This window comes from Podarcis raffonei, chromosome 1, assembly GCF_027172205.1.
Source record: "Podarcis raffonei isolate rPodRaf1 chromosome 1, rPodRaf1.pri, whole genome shotgun sequence".
NCBI lineage: Eukaryota > Metazoa > Chordata > Lepidosauria > Squamata > Lacertidae > Podarcis > Podarcis raffonei.
In genome coordinates, this window is record NC_070602.1 from 80515399 (window position 1) to 80536446 (window position 21048).

The following is a 21048-nucleotide window of genomic DNA, read 5'->3' on the forward strand; positions in this document are numbered from 1 at the left end:
GCCGGAAGGGGCGGGCCTTGCGGAAGGGGCGGGCCTCGGCAGGGAGGAAGGGGCGGGGCAACGGGAGGAGGCGCAGGCTGTAGCGGTGAGAGGAGGAGGGGAGGAGGAGGAGGCGGCCGAGGACGAGGGGGGGTGGGGGTTCGCGCGCGCGTTTTGGGCCTGCCTGGGATTGCTAGGCCTTGAGCGGTATAACGGGCCCCGAGCGGCGCCGGGGAGGCGGCGGAGCTTCGTGGCCGGGGTGAGCGCGGGGGAAGTGGGCAGCGGCGGCGGCGTGTCTCCGTCGCAGCGCGGGAAAAAGGAGGCGATGGCGGGCGCGAGCGTCCAGGCGCGCGCAGCTATGGCGGCCCGCGGAGGAGGGGAAGCGGGAAGGGAGGCGGGGGCGGCCCGGCTCTCGGGTTCTCCGCTGCCGGCGGAAGGTCCCGTCGTCCGAGTGGCACTGAGGCGGCGAGGGGGGCGGGGCCGCCTGCGCGGGATCCTCGGCGGAGCGGGGCTGCGCGGGAACGGGCCTGGGCTCTGCCGGCGGCGGCCGCGTGAGGCGGCGATCTCACTAACCTGCGTCTCCTTCCCCCTTCTCTTTGCTCTGTGACCCCCGCAGTGCGGCTCTTTCTTCTCCCCCCACCCCCGGTTCTCTCGGCGGCTCCCCTGGAAAAATATGTCGGAAGGAGTGGACCTCATCGACATCTACGCCGACGAAGAGTTTAACCAGGTGAGCGCGGCTGCGGACCCCGCTGGGTGGGCGTAAGGGCTGCGCCACCGTCTCGGCGGGATGTGGAAGGGCGGCAGGTGAGCGCTAGAAGAAGAGGCGAACTCTCCACGAGCCCCGAAACTTCGGCCCGTGCTGAGGTCTCAAAAGAGAGGTTTGTCCTCAGGTGCGTTGTTAGGCTGCTGGAGCATCCTTTCCTTTCACGGTAGAAATACGAAAATCTCTGTAGAAGCAAATTCCGTTGTGTGAAAAGTTTGTTGAGTGAGAAGTGAATAGTGTTAAATCAGCGTTATAACTGGAGATTTCCTAATAAACTCCTCACATTTGCCAATTGGTGTGGATTGTTTTACTCTACAGGAAAGAAAACATTATGAACCAAATGAATGCATGTTGGAAGAAATGTTGAATCACTATTTGTGCGTGTGTGTTTTGGAATGTATGAAGTCTTCCTTTTAAAAAAAGAAATAGGAAGTTACAGCATGATAGAAATAGAAAGTAATAGCATGTTAGTTTACGTAGTCTCTCAAGTGAGAGGTGCCTTCCTGGAATCAAGTTAACATAACAGTTGAGGATGCTGAATCTTTTAGAAATATGTAACCTGGGTCAGTGAGCAGACCAAGATGGTTGGTACAGTAGCTCCTGCATATGTGATTTCAAGTTACATAGTATTCTGTCCCATTCGCCGCACCACATTGACACAAAAAAATTAAACATGGAAACTGACAGGCAATTACGCAGTTAATCACAGGCAATACTAGCACCTTCATAGGAAAAGATCCTTCAGTTTTGTGCACACATTGCTTGCAGTACATATTCTTTCTAAAAAGTGAACAATTAAGTGATGTTAGGGGTGTAGGTAACAGCAACTTTAGTCCACCTTACAGTTCTACTTTTCATGCCTGCTTATACCTAATATTTTTTGTTACAATTATAAATTGGGTCATCTTAGTTATTGAAATGACTGTGTTTAATGGGAGAAAGAAGTGGGAAGACAGGATAACCTTTTCTGTCTGATGTATTAACTTTGTGTGAGAGTGCATTGCGCTAGAAATCAAATCTGGTTTGTGGTGTATATTGTTCCCTATTGATTTCAATCCTCAAGGCTTGATTACTGTAGCACACTTTATGTGGGGCTACCCTTTATCTAGTCTGGAAGCTTCAATTTGTGCAGAATGCAGTGCCCACACTGCTCAAAGGAGCAACATACTACTCTGCTGCTGAGGGAGCTGTTGTGGTTGCCTGTTTGTTACCTGCCTAGGTTCAAGGTACTTACATTAATTCACAAAACCCTAAACACTACAGGCCTTTGCAATACAATTTTTCTCTTTAATGATGTTTTATTGATGCTTTTTGCTGCTTTTATTTTTATATGCTGTTAACCACTTTGGTATATTTTGATGAAAGTGTGGATTATAAATACATAAATAAATAAATAGAAATAAACACCCACATGTGTTTCAAGTGTGTGTTTATGTATTACTTTAAATAGAACATTAAGAAGGCCGTGCAATTCCATAAGCAGTAGGACTGGAACCAAACTTACACTGAACAGAATTATACTATAACCACAGAAACAGGGCAACCAGCAGCCAGTTTGTTCATAATAACTCCTTTAGTGGCATTGTTCAGTGGCAGAGCACAACAAACCACGCAGGAGGTCCCAAGAGCTGTCCCTGCCATCTCCAGATAGTGACTGACTGCTGTCTGAAGCTCTGGAGAACCTTTGCCAGTCAGTCTAGCAAATACTAAGCTATATGGACAGTGGTCTGACTTGCCTTAAACCAGCACCCGATATTCCTACAAACCTGGGCTGAGGAACGTATAGCTCCATATGCTTTAGGCCTGCCCCAGCTACCTTCTGTCCTGGGCCACATGGTTAGTGCTCAGGGATGATGGGCATTGTAGTTAAGCACATCTGGGCTTCCTACATGTGCAATATAGTCCTTACTCCAGGTAAAGATAAGGCATAATAGTTTATATTGTCAAGGTCCCAAGTTTGATCTTGCCACCTCCAAGCAGCAGCGTTTCATCTCCATTTTGTCCCATCCTTAACTCCTGGTCACACCCATTCTTTCCTGTTGATTTATTTACTACTATACATAAGTTTCATTTCACAAGGGTTCTAGTTTATGCTCATTGTGTATCCCTGTATGTGGTTATAGCACTAGATTGATTGGTCTGCAAGAGAGGATTAATACCTATATGTCAGCTTTCCTGTATCTTGGTTTGGAATGTGTAGGAACATTTCCTCTTTTGGGTTGACGTTAGGGGTGCCCAGTGCTAATTCCCTCCAATGTCAGGTGTACATTCAGGTGTATTCATGTACATGCCATCTTGCATTCACAACTAGTGCAAAGGCACTTCACTGTTTTCAGTAATTTTGAATATATGAATGCTGGTGAAGTTGTTGCAACATCACACAGCGTTTCTGCTGCTGCACTAATTGTTTTTTCTGACTGCATGACTCTAGGTAATGACCACATTTCATCTCTGGGAGCATTAGATGGATGGATGCTTGTCTCTGGAAGGCATGGGGTGTATGTTAAATGTTCCACTTGATCAGGGAAAATTTATTGTATTCTGCCTATAGTACCCCATTTTTAAATATTCTGTTCCCTATCAAGAGTAAAAGAAGTATAATACGATTATGTAATGAATTAATTTTATCTATAAGAGGTTTTCATATTTCTACAATAGTTTTCTAGAGTAAAGGATTGTTCTTGTAAACTTGGTAATCTGTTCTGGCGAAGGTGTTCTACCCTGAAAAAGTTTTAATTACAACAAATCACTGGTGTAGATGACACCATTATAGCTTTCAGACAAATATGTTTTATATATTTATTTGAAATTCCTAGTTGTGGCAAGAGAAGAAACATAAAATATATTGAGGACCAAATCCTCTTGTTCAGGTATTGGTTACATAATTCAAAAACTTGATATGACTTTTGTGCACATTCATTGTGTGTGCTATGTCTATTTCCTGTAGTATTTCTGCCTACCATACACTTCATTCTGTATACCTTTAGCCACTCCTCTTTAATGTGTGCTTACCCAGTCTTCACCCATATTGGCTTGTTCCCCAGTGGATAGATTTAGGTCACATTCACAGCATACTTTTAAAGTACTATGATACCACTTTAAACTGTCATGGCTTCTGCCAAAGAATTCTGGGAGCTGTCGTTTATTAAGCATGCTGAGAATTGTTAGGAAATCCCCATTCCCCTCACAGAGCTACCACAGTTCCCACAGTGGTTTAACAATCAGGCCCTCTGCATAGGGAACTCTAGGAATTGAAGTTATGGGAGGGGAATAGGAGTCTCCTAACAACTATCAGCACCCTAAGAGTGCTTTAAATGTATTGTTTGAATGTGACCTTATCGGTGTACATGGTGAGAAAGAAAGAACAGTATTTATAGGCCTATAGTTGCTTCTTCATCATCTATTGCCAATGATGTCATCAGCCACACTTGATCTGTTGGAGGATAAGAAGAATAGAGAAAATGTACTCCCCATTTCTTCACAGTGTACATGGTTGGAGCTTCCCTGGGGACAGGTGGGGGGGAGCGTACTCTGGCTGTGGATAGCAACTTCAACTTGGATGGTGGTGTTTTGTGGTGGGTTATTTGCTACTATGTATGGCTTATTCCCCACACTGCTTACCTTTCGTGGGGACCTGCTTACTAGTATGCATCTCCTTTTGTAAATACAGGAGTTGAACTTCTTAGCTGTTTGTGTATTGAGCAATGAGACAGGCTGCTTTTGGAGAGCCTGAAAACATACTAAACATTGGACACCTGCCCTTTCTTCCTTTCTTTTTCTTATTTGAATCTCACCCATAGCCATAGTTGTGACATCACTGGCTGCTACACAAGTGCAAAGTTGCACCACCACAATGGTTTTGACAGATGTGAGCTATGTGCAGGTGTAAATGTTCCATTTGTGTAGGAGTAGGGCTCCTTTCCATGGTGCAAAACATGTGGGTTATCAAGTGTTTTTTCCACTGGATAGCAGGGAACTGTCTTCACATTAGATGCTGAATTCCCAGTTCATTTGCCTTACCAATCTGATCAGGTTGTGTGCATAGAGCTCATATTTTTTAATACATGTATTCCAGAATAGTTTATGTACTGAGTCTTGTCACGTGTTTGGTGTGTGGCACCTTGTCATTCCACGTGCTTGTTCAAGAGTATGATTAGCTGTGCTCTTTTTTTCAGTTGGGGCTGTACCTGAACCTCTGCTTGAGGAACATGGGAAGCTGCCTTATACTAAATCAGACCATTTGTCTCTGTAGCTCAGTATTGTCTACAGTGACTAGCAGTGGCCCTCTGAATTTTCAGACCAGGGTATCTCCCAGCCCTATCTGGTATGCCAGGGATTGACCTTTTGATATTCTGCATGCAGTGCTGATGCTCTACCTTTCAGCTATGGCCCAGCCCAGTCCCAGATCCCCTCTGGAGTGGGTTCTGATGTAATGGATGCTGCTGCCCATGTTATTTCCCCTCGTTTAAGAGTAACTTGGTTCCCATAGCTTTTCAATGGGTTGTCTTTGTATGCTAACCATTTCATTTCAGAGTTCTATCCCTGTGTGTTTTGGCAGGAGGGTTATTCATGCTTGTCTAACGGTGGAGGGTGTGTGCTGTTTCCTATGAGGTAGTATGATGGTTATCAATGTACACTCATGGTCCTTGGATAGAATGCTAATGAGCAACATATTTTTGTTCATTAGTTTCCTTTTCTTCCATCTTAGCAGCATTAGCAGCACACCACAACTTCACTAGTGCAGTAGTATTACATGGATGTGGGAATACAGCTTTGGACCCAGATATGCAAAAGTTGCCTGTAAGCTTTCTTGTCCATAAGAGAATCCACTGAAGAACTAGAGAAGACATGACTAAATAACAAGAACAATTGGACCAAGAGCCTGTGAGCTTACTGTGTGTAGGGATTCATCTGGAGGCCTTTGTCAACTTAGAGCCTTTTCAGTTGTGGCACACACATTATTAAATACCTTACCCAATGAGATCAGTCAGGCCTTCACACTGTTTTTAAGTAGCAGGCAGAAACATGACTGTTTAAGAAGACTTTTGACTTCTCCCCACTCTCAGTTTAATTTGTTTAATGTTGTGCCTTTATGTGATTTTCAGGAATTACTTATATTCTTCGACCTGGCATGTTAACAATTGCTCATTACCACTATTTTTTAGAATTGCTGCTCTTTTATGTTTTTAGATATTGTATGAAACTTTGTTTTGGAAACCACCCTGATTCCATTTCCCCCCCCTTAAAGGCAGGATATAGGTTTTTACAATAAATTAATAGTTGAGCCAAGAATATAGCACTGTGTTCTAGGATCAAGTTTTGGAAATGGAAATCTCAATGTATGGAAGTAGGCTAAAGATTTGATCAAAGTTTCAACAAACTATTTGTTTCCTCTGCAGATTCAGAGTGCAAACAAGAATGTGTTTCAAATGCAGCTTCATGAAAAATACACATTGTAGAGAATTCAAAGCCTCTGTGCCATGCAAAAGTAAAGAAGCACATACTGTGGCTTGGGTCCAGAGTTCCTGCAGGCAGAACTTCTCTCATTCTGTGCTCCCATTGGAGGAAAGGAAAAGCAATCTCCACTGATGCTTCCTGCCCCCTGAACAACTGCTCTGAGGCGAGGGTGTTGAGGAAGACCCTTTGGAACTGCATGGGAGGTGGCAGCAGGAGGAAATCTGGAAAAATGGCCATCTCGGCCTCCCTCCAGCAGGATCCATCCCTTCCACAAATGAAGGGAAACTCTTGATGAAGTTTCGTGCATTTAAATTTTGAAGAAAAGGGTTGGGCTTTCCATGGAATTGAACTTTACTCTGATTGTAAAAAGAAATAAGATAGTCATATTTCAAATTTGAAAAGGGTCCAAAGTAATGAAAAGCAAAGTATGAAGCCAGTGAAATTCCAGCTGGATATTTCCTATATGGAGTCTTTTCTTACTCAAAAGGTTTTTAAAACCCACTCTGAAAACTGTTTTAACAGTTCCTGATTCCCTTGGAAGTACTAGGGTAGGGGTAAAACAAAAATTGACCCCAAATCTCTTCCTATACTGCTAAAAAAGAAATTGTATGCTGTCGTGTCTTTGGTTTACCAGTTGCATCTAATGGTCTTGATTCACTTTTTCAAGTTCCAATAAATATTGTTTGGCAAAAAAGGACAAAATTGAGAGCCATCTAGGATGCAGGGAAAAACTGTGTAAATCATCAATTCTCTATTTGTGGAATTAGAAATGAATAAACTCTGGAATTCCCTCTTGCCTTGAAAAAGGGGATATCAGCATTGTAGTATCAAAAGAATGCAGTTTGAGTCTGAAGAGACACAACGTGTAGCACTGTCTCCTTGGGAACCGTGGCCAGTGGAAAGAGAATCTCTAGGTGTTGCAGGGAAGTTGCTGAAAATAAATAGGTCTGTATTATTTATTGAGACTATACTGTATTGTGTGTAGGGAAGAACTCTTGTGTCAGGCCTATTGCATGGTTCAAAAACTGCCCAGAAATACATCAAATAAAATAAAAGGTGTTACCTGTGTGAGACATGACCAGATAACGAAGAATGTGCAGGTCTTGCTCACATGAATGCTTGCAAACACATTTAACATGATCTTTGGAAGGTTTCAATAGCATCATCAACAGCCACTACCCTTGTTCCTGATGATAAGTCATCAGGAAACTACTTTGTAGTATATGTGTGGGTGGTTTTGCTGGATATGCACTGTTTTCTCCTCCCCTGTAGCTTATGTGATTCTGTCTTAGGTTCTTGGAGGCTATTGGGGACATTCTTCTGATGGTGTGGGCTTTTCATTGCCTTGCAATGGCAGTCAGTATTTGCTACAAGGCTAGAGTGGTCTTGTGCCCCTACTGTCTTAGTTTAGTTGAAAGTGGGTATCACAAGCTGTACTGTGGTCTTTACTGAGGAAATCTAAATATATTTTTCTGGATGTCAGGAAGCTAACAATAAGTAAGTTTCCAATCTTCTGCTTTGCAGATTTAAGAGGTATCCTAAAAATAGAATTAAGTGCTGATAGCTTGAAAATGTTGAAGTGACTTGATTTTCCTATCGCCCTTTAGTATCACTGCTGTTCTTAATTGATAACATTTTGTTAGTAGTAACTTTTCTTTTTCTTATGCGTAATATCCATTCCTTATTGCAGATTTGTCTCGTACTACTATGTAAAACTATTTCTACCGCTAGTAATTTTTTTTGTAGCATGTTCTACTTTCTACTTGAAGACTTCCCAGTATTTGACTTTATAAAGATTGCTTGAAGCAGGAGCTGTTGTTATGTTTAAAATAACACCCATGTTTCTCTTATTCTGGATAATTGGAATGTAACAAGCATATCACTAGTTCTATGAAACCAACAAATGGTTGTGACCTGCATCCCAATATATTTACTTTAATCCAATTTAGCATACTCAGGCTAAAGCCCATTGAAAACTATGTAACAGGCTAATTGTGATTAAAAGTTTGACTGATTTCAGTAGAGTTAAGCACATCCATCTGAAATTAGACAGTGACCATGATCCAGTACATGCCAGAATTCTGATGTTCTTGATAACATAGGATAAGTAGTTGAATTCAGACCCATAACAAATGCTAGAATTTGATTGTTTATATGCTGCATGAGTTTTTGCAGTCTTGCTAGTTTAAAACATTGACGAATCCTTCAGGTGGGAAGCCATACCTTACAATAATCTGTGAATTACAGTAATAGTAATGTGTATTTGTTTTATTTATTCAATCTATTAGTTGCTTTTTTACCAGAGGAACACAAAGCGACTTTGAGTATATAAACAGACACACATATTAAAACTGGCATAAAGGAAAAGAGGGAAAAATCTGAAAAATAACCCTGGTTTTAAAAGGCAGTACAAGCTTTATGTTCTAGCTGCTGCTGTGTATACAAATTGGGCCAGATTATGTTGCGTGGGAAGATGAAAATGTTATATACCACTCTGCATAATACTGGCATAAATATATATGTATATTTCCAGCTTCTAGATAACTTTAGGCTGACAGGAATTATACATGTGTGTGCATAATGTGCATATTCATGTATTAGAATTCTTTTACGGTATTTCATTTTTTTAGCTAGCAAAGGATTGCAGTGTGAATCACAGTAGACTATAACTACATTTTCAGAAGACCAGTGAAATATCATTAGAGTTCCAATATAATTGTTTGCTTCTGATAGTGACTCTTTAAGTGTTGTGAGGATGAAATAATACTGCATGATACCTAACTCCTCTGAAGAAAAATGTAGGCGCTGATTTCTAGTGGGGTTCAGTATAAATCTTGACACAACCTGATCACCTTTCATGAACAGCCTACAACATGATTCTGCTCAAATAATCCAAAATAGGGAAAGAAACCAAGAGGCCTTTCTGCCAAGTTGAGTGGCCTCTTATAGAGGTTGGTGGTTATACTATATGTGATAGTCTCCTTCACTGCATATATGCAACAAGGAAACACCCCTCATTGGAGCAGTGAGGAAAATGAGGTGGGTCTGCACACAGTGTAGATTGGGGGAGGGGGGGATGTAAAAATGTGGTTTGATTACCCAGTCCTCCACAAAGAATGGAGAGGCAAAATGTCTTGTGCAGTAATAGATGGCAGTGAAACATGCATTCTCCTCATCTCAGAGAAAATGATGGGGTGCTTGGGGCTACATGAAATAGCTAGTCCTACTATGCTCTTTGCTCTTCCTTGCAACTAGCAAAAAGAGCATGCTTCTTTTTGAGAGGCAGGTTTTACGTTATTACTTAAATTCTAGAATTTATTATTTGATATAGGTGTGCTACTATTCTGTGGCGAAAAGAACTAATGTGGAGAATTGGCCCTGCTTTGCCTCTGCGTGTGCTCAGTAATATCTTGTGTCTTCTAGGACTCTGAGTTTAGTAATGCTGACCAGATGGATCTATATGACGACGTGCTAGCTGCCAGCTCACAACCTTCTGAAAGTTGCCCTAGCAGCTCCGAGCCACCACCCGAAAACCGTCAAGAGCAGTCTCCTAAGCCAAACAGCAAATCACCTGCTATCCTGTATACCTACAGTGGGCTGCGTAATAAGAGGGCTGCTGTTTATGTAGGCAGCTTCTCTTGGGTGAGTGCGTTCCATAATCGGAGAAGAAAGTAAAGGGCCTAACAAAAACAAAACATTTGTGTGGAAAGGCTGCATCTGCACTTTAATCTTACTGCAGATGCACTGTTCTTTAATAGAGTATAGAGCCCCATGTGGGTGGGTAGGTTTTATGCTGCTTGCCAACCTCAGTCCTCACAACACATTGGATAAATAACTAGAAGCATTGTTCGTTATGACACATTGCTCTGTTTAGGACATTTTTATCCTGCTTTTCTCACAAAGACTCAACAGTGGCTTCAAATAAATAAGCTACAGCAACATAGTATTCCGTACTATGCTAAAAAGCAGTGCATCTCAGAGTTGGAGAATATGATGCTCTTGCATTAGCAGGGTAACTTTTAAGAGAAGAGGATTTAACACATTTAAGATACATCAGAAAATATGATAATAGTAGAATTGAGGCCCTTAAAACGCCATGATAGAGACATTTTCACAAAATTTTCTGTAGCTGGCATACAGGTATGAGAGTTTTCTCCTATGAATGAATCTCTTAGGACCTGAGTAAGTCATATTGGGCCTGCTGTGTCATGATTTAGGGTGTGTAGACTGATCACTGCCCTAAGTGCATGCAGTTCTCTTTAATACCTGTGGTATGTGTTGGGAAAGGGATTGCTGCTGCTGCTCCTTCAATTACGTAGGTCTGTGTAGAACTTTCATCTTCTAGGAAGATACATGTTCACACATGTATGCGCTCACACATCTGCAGTTCCAAAAGTGACTGCAGTGGGAGGGGTTTAATCAAACGTTCCTTCATTAGACTATACCAGGAACAGTATAGGAGCTTGAGAAGGATGAGTTCTCTTGCTAATGTGGGTTCTCTAAAAGGTTTCAGGTTATAATGTAATTTTCTGCTTCTTCATACATAGTGGACAACTGACCAGCAGCTGACCCGAATAATCCGTTCTGTGGGTGTTTATGATGTGGTGGAACTCAAGTTTGCTGAGAACAGAGCCAATGGCCAGTCCAAAGGGTGAGCACTCCAAGACTGCTTCATAAAAGGACCCATCATGAGGGGCTGTTATTTTGGGAGGAATGATCTAGGGACCAGTGTGGTTGATAATGGTGTGCACATAAGTCTGATTTTCTTGCTATTTTTTTAAGGTGGCCTTAGAAGTCCCTGTAACTGTCCGGTTTGGATGCCACTGCCTTCAAACTAAATGACTACTTGTTATATGTGATTCACGAAGGCGATGGGCTCTGTCCAATTCTGCAGAGCGATCCCTTGTCAATGTGCTATTTGCTGCTGCTCTTAATGACAGCTTTAATTTGGAGGGCATGGCGCTGAAAATTCTGCACTGTTAATGACACTGTGCTTGTGGACAGCAGAGTTGGCCTGAGAAATCAATCAAATCGGGAATGAGAGAACCTTGGGCCTGTGGGCCACATCTGGCCGTCAGAGGATTCCCATCCAGCCTCCACAGCCTCTTGTTCTTGGCTCCTGGGCTGGCTGTGGAGGGCAGTGTTAGAAACTGGGATAGGAATACTAGGAGCCATGTGGGTGCCAAACCAAAATGTGTAGTGGGCCATTTTTATTGCTCCCCCCACCCCCACCAGACCAGGCAGCCCCACAGCAATAAAAATTAAAATTGCTGCTGGGTGACTCAGGAGGTTTGCAGTGTAGTGTGGCAGCAAAAGACAAGTCTTTTGCTACCTCTCTACCCTGCCAAACACCTGGTTCACCTGGCAGCGGGGCAGCAGCAAAAAACAAAGACAGACGGAGATGCTAGGCACCAAAAGTGGTGCCTGAACATCTCCATCAAGTTGCAAAAGGGCAATTGTAAAATGTGACTGGTGCCCGCTAATTTCAAACCCTGGTGGAAAGTGCAGCAGATTGGAGGCACAGAAACTTCATCTGGATAAGTACTGCAGTGGGAGATAAAGGGATGAAACCCCTTGCCGGAGGGGGGCACTCACATAGGAACAAATGGGAGGTTTTCCCTCAACGCATCTGTGTGTATGCGAGAGAGATAAATGTAATGAATGGTGTGAGCTCATATGTGTGAGCAGATGAGGTGGTGAGAGAGAGGGAGTGGTGTGGCCCCGTCTAATTTTCCCTCCCATCCCACCCACCAATGCTATATAGCAGTGACATTTTGTAGACCTTGGGTGGGGGATTAGATGGTTTTCCTTACTAGAAGTTGCTGACAGTCTTCAGTTCTTTTTCCTCTGTGACCAGGTACGCAGAAGTGGTGGTTGCCTCTGAGAACTCCGTCCACAAACTTCTGGAGCTGCTACCAGGGAAGATTCTCAATGGAGATAAAGTGGAAGTGAAGTTGGCTACCCGGCAGAACCTTGCACAGTTTGAGGCTCAGGCTCGAAAAAGTAAGTTTAGATGGGGGTTGCGTTTGCTAAGTAGGGAACAAGGCAGAAATACAGGGCATTGGTTAGGTCTTAGAGAAACCTGAGGAGAGCTTTAAGCCAGAAACAATTTGGATGTGTGTGAATATCCGGGGAGTGTCCATGTATATTTTCTTTTTCTGTCGCTGCTGAGTGACGCCTAAGTAGATTTTATTATCCCCTTCTATGTTGCATGATTTGAGGCACCCTTGAAACTGAATGGGCTTAAGCTCTTGAAGCTGTTATAGCTAGGACCACCCCCAGCTCCTCTCTGAACCTTCTCCAGAATTTGTGGAGCCCTGAAGAGGTAAGGTGCCCTGTATTGGATGCAATGCTCCAGCTGGGGCCTTACCTCTTGGTCATATAATTCATTTATTATTATTTATAAAACACATATCCCACCCTTTCTCCTAAAGGAGCCCAGGGTGGCAAAGGAGGACCATAATAGATGGCCCTGTTTGTCAATTTCTGTGAAAGGTATGCTGTTGAATGTACTATCTGACTTAGTAAGTGGAGAAGAGGACAGTTTCCTCTGTTGTTTGCAGAATTAATCTGGACAGTTAGGATCCACCGTTTTGTATGATCCTGTCATAGTCTTAACTGACTATAGAGTTGCAGCCTTGTCATCTTTAGCGCAGCTGCATTTTAATAGCCTCCATGTTCTGCCCTAGAAATTGACTGAATTTCAGTGCAGAAAGTCATGTTGTTCCTATGTCCCTTATCTCCACGGGGTGTCATGGTGCCTGTGGTCCATTTCTCTGTGGTAGGAAGGTCAGTCAGTGTTGCTGAATCATAAGATGAAGCAGAGCTGCTTTTAGCCCTCATCAAGCTTTTCCCTGTGAAAAACTGCTTAAAGGGGCTTATCTTATCTTCACTAGGAGGTCGCGCTGGTGAATGGCAACGCCTGACAGTAACCATGGCACGTCACCATTTTTGACAAGGCCTTCGTAAATGACTTCCACCACTTTGTGATTCCTCGCCCAAAGGGCCTGAGAAATACAAATTTGTTGTTTTTAGTAATTTTATTTACACTCTGCCTCTCTCTAGCCCCCAAAGTGGCGAACTGTAAAGCAGACAAGCCAGTACGATAAAGAAAAACACATGCACAAGTTAAACGTTTGAAGTTCTCTTTATTGCACTCTCCTATTTATCACAAAGGAAACCTAAAAGTGGCTTCCGTTCGGTGACCATGAAGTGAATTTTTAATGTAATTCAGACATGTGCTGAGTTTGAAATATGAATGTTATTAGATTATCCCAGACTTGCTGTCACCAAGTCTCATGTGGTGATGGTATAACAGATTTCTGTGTCCCTAATTATTGTGTGTCATTGCAATTGTATGATCATGGTTTTTTTCTTTTGAAATGTTTCTCAGCTATATTTGCAATTAATTAATTTTGCCACATTGGGACAAGATCGCAATATGTTTCAAAATCCATCTTCTCAACATTCTCTCCATGTTTTTTTTTGTTTTTTGTTTTAGTTCTTTTGATTATTGATTTCTTTCAATTATACTTTAGATTCTCTATCTTGAATAAAGGTCTTAATTTTTTTAAAAAAATAATGTATCAAATCTCATAACATACTATAGTTGAGCTTATTGTACATTGAAATTCCAAATTAAGATGACACAGCTTTTTTTAACCTGGAGTTTTTGAAATAATATATTTTTGCTTTACGCAGACATTGTAAATCTTTGTAAATACTTCCTGTAATGCCCTTCCATATTATTGCCATCTTGGTTTGTGTCAAATAAAGTTGACTCTAAGTACAGTACTTTGGTCAGCATGGCTTGATTATTTCTCTGGGGTCAATAACTCTTCATTGGGAAGAATAAAGGAGTCATGTTTCCAGATTTAGGAAGCTTTCTGACTTTGAGGCCAAGCAACCGGCCTGGTGGAGCAATGGTGGATAGTATTAATTGCCTTCCAGTACTTGGGTATTGTCCCCTTGTTTTTCTAACGTTGCATTTCTTAAGAATGTCAATTTCTTAATTGTAGCCAGAAGTATTCATGACAACTGAATCTAGTTTAATTCATTAGTCAGGATCTGCTGATGTATCTAAAACTATATTGCTCTCACAAGGACCATAAGTTTTCTTCCATTCCACAGATAGTTCCTTATTTCAGTTGCTTATTTTATGTAGAAGGAGATGCAGTTTGTATTACAGATTAAGGTTCAGAGACTTCTCTACATCTACATTTTGTATTCTATGAGAATGGAAATGTTGATTATTTTCTGGATGTAGTGGAAAACACTCAGTTTGCAGTAGGTGTTCAGGAAGTAGTTCAATGACTTAAAAGTAGCAATATGTATATAAGCCTGTTGATATTTGCCTTTATATAAAGCAACGTATACGCATATATTGCAAGGTAGCTGATATTGGCATATTAGGTTTTAATATTTCACTTTATTGAAGAATTCTACTAAAATAACCAAATGTTCTGCTGAGTGTATTCACTAAGCAGTAGGTTCCTGAGGTCATTATTTCAGGGGACAGGGGGAGGAGTGGGAGTTAAGCATATCTCCCAAAATTATGGGTCTTGAGGATTCTGTATAATTGTGTAGTGTTAGAATGTTCAGGTTTCCACTCATTAGAATACTTATAATAGGAAAGGAGTAGGGATAACACTATAGCCAATTAGTGATTTTACTGAAGACCATTCTTGCATAATCCAGTGCTTGTATAGTGTTAGCCAGAATTTCAGACACATTTTACATAATTAGTTAAGAGAATTAGCTCAGTAAGAAGGCCATTCATGTACAGTTTTGTGGCTGTTGCCTGCAGTTTTCAGATGTTGGAACAATTGCTTTGTCTGCAGAAGTTTCCATATTTAATCCCTGGCATCGCCATGTAGGATTGGAAAGAGTCTTCTCTGAAGTCCCAGAGAGCTACTGCCAGTCAGTGTAGAGTATACTGAACAAGATGTGTCGATCACAGAAGCAGAATTGTAAATGTTCTGACTTGGATTAAGTCAACTTCCAAGTTCCTAGTCATCAAATGATAACCCATTTGTGGTGTTACGTTTGCACAGTGGGCTTCCATTAACACATTGAACTCTGCTCATGCAGCATTGGATACAAGACCGTCTATTTTAGTTGTCACTGTACCGAAGAGTGGGTTAGTCAAATATTCCCCTTATATTCAGCATGGTTTGATTAATTTTTATGCTGTCTGTCACATTTTCGTTCTTTTCTCTTGAAGCTTCCTGATTTTGCTTTTCCTTAAATGAGAAAATTCAATACATTTATCTCTGATAGTATGTGATGCTCTAATCAGTTACATTAAAAATGAATATTTTAATATATCTTTATATATAGTATAACATACTGACTATGGCTGAGATGTAAACAACATAGACACCAGTTCAGATTTCCCTTTGGCTATAAGCTCAGTTACTAGGTAATATTAGGTAAGCCACACTTTTTCAGCCTAAACACCTATCTAGAATCTTTGCGATAAAGATCTGTCAAGTAGGATTATTAGCAAGTTTACTGTGCTAATACATAAAGCATTTTGAACACACTATAAGCACTATATGAATGATAAGTATTACTTGAATGCTCAGGCAAAATTTATTTCACTGAAAGTGAACAGTGTAAAATACACTCAAGACATTCTAAGACCATAAATAAAATGTTCTCAGTTCAGTTTGGACACACTGCTATTGTAAATTGTAATTAAAGTTAAGCATTTATTTAGCATGTTATGCTGCCTGTCCATCTGACTTGTAATCAGTGCATGATACAACTATCTCTGTCAACTCAGCACACAACACTTAAGAGAGCTCTTACAGGTCTCTTGGCCAAGACTGGGAATGCCCAGTTCCAGAGCAGGAAGGTATCTCTCTAGATACCTCAACATTTGCCCAAATCAACCCAAAAATCTGTGTGCACATACCAATGAAACCCACCTTTTCTCACATGTATGAGATAAGAGTTCTGATATTTGGGCAAGGTGTTATTGCAATTCAGAGGTATGATGGTTGACACGGGTGTACTTACTGGAAAGCGGGGAGAGGATTATTTTGTCAGAAAACTGACCTACCCAACTGCTACAGTGTTGAGCACTTTTCCTCTTCTGTGATGTCTGACAGGGGTGCCTCCGAGGGCTCACTCAAGGGATTCCTCCGACTCAGTAGATGGCCGAGCCACTCCGACAGAGAATGCTGTGCCGCCGCCGCCACGCATTGAGAAGCCTCCTGTGTTGCCTTTCTTCAACCGCCCTCCTTCTGCGCTTCCTCTCATGGGGCTGCCACCTCCACCCATACCACCCCCTCCTCTTTCCTCAAGCTTTGGGGTTCCCCCTCCCCCTCCAGGAATCCACTACCAACACCTCATGCCCCCTCCCCCTCGACTTCCTCCACACCTCACTGTGCCACCTCCTGGGGCCGTGCCACCTGCGCTGCACCTCAACCCAGCCTTCTTTCCCCCACCCAATGCAGCAATGGGGCCCCCGCCAGACACCTATAACAAGACCTCTGCAGCATACAACCACAGCAGGTGAGAGCAAGCCCATTCCCGGGAATCTGAGAAGAAGAAAAATCAAAACTAAGCAGTGCAAAGAACAGTAGCTAAGCCTCTTGTTTAGCAAGGGTTTAGTTATTTTGTTTTTATGCAAAGAGTGATGGTTCAACTAGACATGAAACCACCTTCTTGTTGGTGGTAGAAAATGCCTCGCATAGCTCTAGGGCACGACAGCTGACAACTTGGTTCTTAAAGGATGCTACTTAATGCCTGCTTTGGGGAGGGGGGCAGTACCTGGTCAACCACACATTGCTGTTTTGAAAGGCCTTGAATTGCCATGTCTATGAATAAGGAACTGTGTCATAGTTCTGCTTGAAGCTGTTTATCCTCTGTTGTGTGATGGGTGTGTGTGTGTGTACTACAGCCGGGAACTGGGCCCATTGCCGCCACCTGTCAGTGAAGCTGAATTTGAAGATATCATGAACAGGAATCGAGCAATTTCCAGCAGTGCCATTTCCAAAGCTGTGTCTGGTGCCAGTGCAGGTAACCAGAGCTGGCTTTTGCTACCTCTTTCCATTTGTTGCTCCTCGCCTCACTCTTACCATGCCGCCTTTGCTCTGTTATATTGCAGGGGACTACAGCGATGCCATTGAGACCCTGCTCACAGCCATTGCTGTGATTAAACAGTCACGTGTCGCAAATGATGAGCGGTGTAGAGTCCTTATCTCTTCACTCAAGGATTGTCTTCATGGCATTGAAGCCAAGTCTTACAGCATGGGCACCAGCAGCAGCTCCTCCAGGTGAGCTTCAGGCACAGTTATTGCCAAGTCATCCAGCTACTGTCACTCATGTTGCTGATGAGCTAGTCTCAGTTGTGCTCTGGTCCCCTTCCTGGGCTTTGTACAGCCAGGTAGGAATAAGTGCTTTTGGGACGGGAAGGGGTCTTGTTACAGCTTGCCAGTAACTAGATACCTCATTGTTTTCCAGAAAGCGGCACCGGTCTCGGGATAGATCACCCAGTCGGTCTCGTGAGAGCAGTAGGAGGCACCGAGACGTCGTCCATAATGAAGATCGGCATGAGGACTATTTCCAGGAAAGAAGCCGGGAGCATGAGCGACATAGAGACAGGGACAGAGAAAGAGACCGACATCACTGAGAGAAGTGAGAGATGTTTCCAGGGTGCCTTACCTTTCCCATCCCCTCCAGCCCTACCCAGTGTATTTTCCTTTCCGAAAAAAGCACCCTTCTCTTCAAGTTGAGTATCATCCCTCTTGTAGATGCTAGCTAGGTAAGATTGATTTCCCTTATGCTCTGGAAGACTTTCCATGGCATAATCTCACACTTCTCTTCAGTGAGTGGACTGGTCATGCATGGATCTTAAGCTACCAGGGCAAATACATATTGTATTGTGTTCTCCATGCAGTATGTTCTGCTAGGTAAGATTTTTTCAAAAATAAGGGAGTTGTCTGCTCCCTGTTTGACTTGCACTTTGAGTACATACTTGAGCTGTTTATTTTGTAACTTAGTAGATTTATAGTATATTCAGCTGGGCTCTGAATAACTATGTGTCTCAGGCCAACTATGCAACTTTGTCAGGGTACTTTTCCTTACTCCTTGTACTGTGACCAGTGGATTGCCATATTTTTTGCTCCATAAGATGCACTTTTTTCTTCCTAAAAAGTAAGGGAAAATGTCTGTGCATCTTAGGGAGCAAATGCATGGTCCCTGGAGCCAAATTGCCCAGGGGCGAAAAGCAGATCATGCTTTTTTTTTTTTTTTTTTTTTTTTGAAAGAGGGAAGTGGGTGTTGAAACAAAGCCGCTGATCGGCAAGCGATCAGGAGGGAGATAAGAGATGCTAGCAATAAAGGAGGCTGCCTGGGGGGGGAGGTAAAGACAGCAAACTTGCAAGGAGAGGAGACAGGAAGACTAAAGCAGTGAGGTTTAAATTAGAAGAAAAGGAAAAGCAAAAAACTGCTTCAGCTAAGGAAAAGATACTAAGGCAACAAGAGGGAAGGGAGTGTTGAAAGGAAGCAGTGGTTACAAATCACGGATCCACATGGATTCTCAGGATTTTTGCATTGGGCTACCCCAAACTCGCCGTCAAATCACATGTCTATGGCCACAGCATAAACCACAAAAATCATACACCCACTGTTTCGTTCACATTTTTTTTTCTTGTTTTCCTCCTCTAAAACCTAGGTGCATCTTATGGAGCGAAAACTACGGTATTTCTATAGGTTAGAATCAGATGCTTGGTAAATGTGTCAAGGGCCCAGTCTATATATTGCAATTGCAAAAAAAAAGAGTTCAGATCTTTTATGCCAAGAGGGGCATCACAGACTAGTATGGGTAGAATAACTTCTCTAACTTGAAAATTAGCCATTTTTTTTCCAATGGCAATCTGCCTTGGGTGCCCTGGAATAAAAAGTGGAGTAGAAATTACAAAAATAAGTAAAACATAGCCTTGCAATCTCACCACCCTCTTGCTTTCTGAATGTGACTAGCACTTAAGGTGGCGATGAGTCTGACCTGAGAGTAAGTTTGATTCAGTGGGTAAAGTGCTGAGTCTAGTCCAGTTCAACCATGAGCTAAGACAAGCCTGTAGCTTTGGTTCCCTATTGCATGTGGAAATAACTGTGACTTCCCCACGGAGTTACAGTCCAGGGTTAATGGGCAAAATTCTCAACATACCTCTTTGAAAGTGCTATAGAACTTACTAGCGTTTCCAATTTTCTTTTGTCTCTTTCTAGGAGCGTGGGAAGCATTCAGTGTTTTTATGGACTCTTATCTCCTCTCCTTAATCAAGACTAAAATATGGAGGCTTCTCCACCCACTCCTCCCCACTGCCCTCTGCTCTTGCCAGACCCCTTGGAAGGGACTTTGCCTGCAGAACTCCATCTGGCACACCATGGTATTGGGACCTGAGCTCTGCCTGTGTGCTGTTGCTGCTGCTTGATGGAGAAGCACTGAATGACTTGAAGGGTGGGAGGGGTTGGTTGTCTGAGCCACCGTGACCAGGGGGCCACTTCAATCCATGGATTCTTGGACCCAAAGAGAATGGTGCTTTCCACAGAGGTCTCTCGCCTCTTTCCTTTCCGTGGCTTTTTTAGGAGCACTGGGGAAGGAGCCCATCCAGCTCATCTCCTGCGAGAAAAACTGGTGCTTCAGCACAGTATGAGATGTCTGACCCTATTCTCCCCGGAACTCGTGTCCACGGTCCACACTGCATTGTTTTCTTAGGCATCGAGGCATCCATTCCTCCTTAAATCTGATCCTTTTTCCAAAGCAGCTTCAGTCTCGCCCTCCAGCACCGTTGTACACAGCTTAGAAAACAGTATTTCCCTGCTAGGATGGAAGGCAGGCTGGCTGCTTCTTCGGGTCACCCCTCTTCTCCCTTCCTCCTTTAGTTGCGGGAAAATGTCACCTCCTTTCTACCTGGCTTCTTCTAGAGGGGCCTGTGTTGGTCAACCGGCTCGCAACGTTGAATCTCCCTTAAAAAATAGATCTGGCTACTGCAGGTCCGCTTTCCACTGATTTGCTAACCATTTTCCTCGCTTTGTTTCATGCAATAGCTGCTCCAGTTGTAACTTCTGATGTAAACCTTTGTTTCTGGGGCCAGCCCCTCCCAGATTGCCGCCTTCCTTGTTGTAGAGGAAGTGTTGTGAACGGAGACCATAGAATGGAAAGGGGCAAAGTCAAGCTGGGGCTACCTGGAAGTTACCGAATGCAGCACACCCTAAGCATTTTTAAAATTCTATGTGATGTACTTGTTGAACGTGTTGATTTAAGGTCCAGAGCTTCCCTTGGCCCCTGCCTCCTTTTAAAAGGAGTTCCTTTTTGGAGTGGTTCACTCATGAGTTTGCTTCAGATAGCACCATACCTCACTGATCTCTGGCATGCCAGTCTAGGGAGACGATTAGAGACAGTGGGAGGCGTCTCTTCACACCACCATATTTAGCTGTGTTATGTAATCGTAAGTAGGGTTTCTGGAGCTACTCTAGTCACCAGGCAGCCCCTTGAGACCAGTTGCAGCAAAAACCTGCTTGTTCGGAGCATTATGGGACAAAAGCACCTGCAGAGTTCTTGATTAAGCTCTCATCTTTGAGTTGCAACCCTTCGGGTGTTCATTTTCAGCTTTCATTGCTCCATCCTAGCCTGAGCACCCAGTTACTTAAAATCAAGGTAATATGGAATATGTAGTCTCCAGCAACTGGATCTCGGTAGTGAGGCCAAGCATCTGTTGTGTTCATGAACACTTAATGTGATTGTTCAGCTGCATGGTGAAGCCTCCCTTGTAGAAGGACGCTGTTTTGTCTCACAGAACAATGTTGTGGCCTAAGGCGGAGGGGGTGGTGTCTGGCAA

The 21048-nt window shown here is 42.9% G+C and overlaps 1 protein-coding gene and 1 long non-coding RNA gene across 6 annotated transcripts; one reads left to right on the plus strand and one right to left on the minus strand.

Annotated features, from left to right (window-relative positions):
* Positions 1 to 26: 26 nt before the first annotated feature.
* Positions 27 to 20753, plus strand: CPSF7 (cleavage and polyadenylation specific factor 7). Of its 5 annotated transcripts, none has more exons than XM_053397097.1 (10): positions 27 to 85; positions 596 to 706; positions 9623 to 9841; positions 10747 to 10850; positions 12057 to 12202; positions 16315 to 16720; positions 17109 to 17227; positions 17316 to 17484; positions 17672 to 17845; positions 19436 to 20753. In XM_053397097.1, the coding sequence occupies exons 2-9, from the start codon at positions 653 to 655 to the stop codon at positions 17838 to 17840; spliced, it is 1386 nt and encodes a 461-aa protein (XP_053253072.1). In that variant the 5' UTR covers positions 27 to 85; positions 596 to 652; the 3' UTR covers positions 17841 to 17845; positions 19436 to 20753. The 5 variants fall into 5 exon arrangements, with proteins under 5 accessions (XP_053253072.1, XP_053253070.1, XP_053253075.1 ...); XM_053397095.1 differs by lacking the exon at positions 27 to 85 and adding an exon at positions 98 to 238; XM_053397100.1 differs by lacking the exon at positions 27 to 85 and having other exon boundaries at positions 596 to 869.
* LOC128417940 (uncharacterized) lies at positions 13777 to 16353 on the minus strand. Its single transcript, XR_008331626.1, has 2 exons — positions 16266 to 16353; positions 13777 to 15441 (listed from the first exon to the last, which is right to left on the minus strand). It is a non-coding gene; the product is annotated as an uncharacterized LOC128417940 (long non-coding RNA).
* Positions 20754 to 21048: the final 295 nt, after the last annotated feature.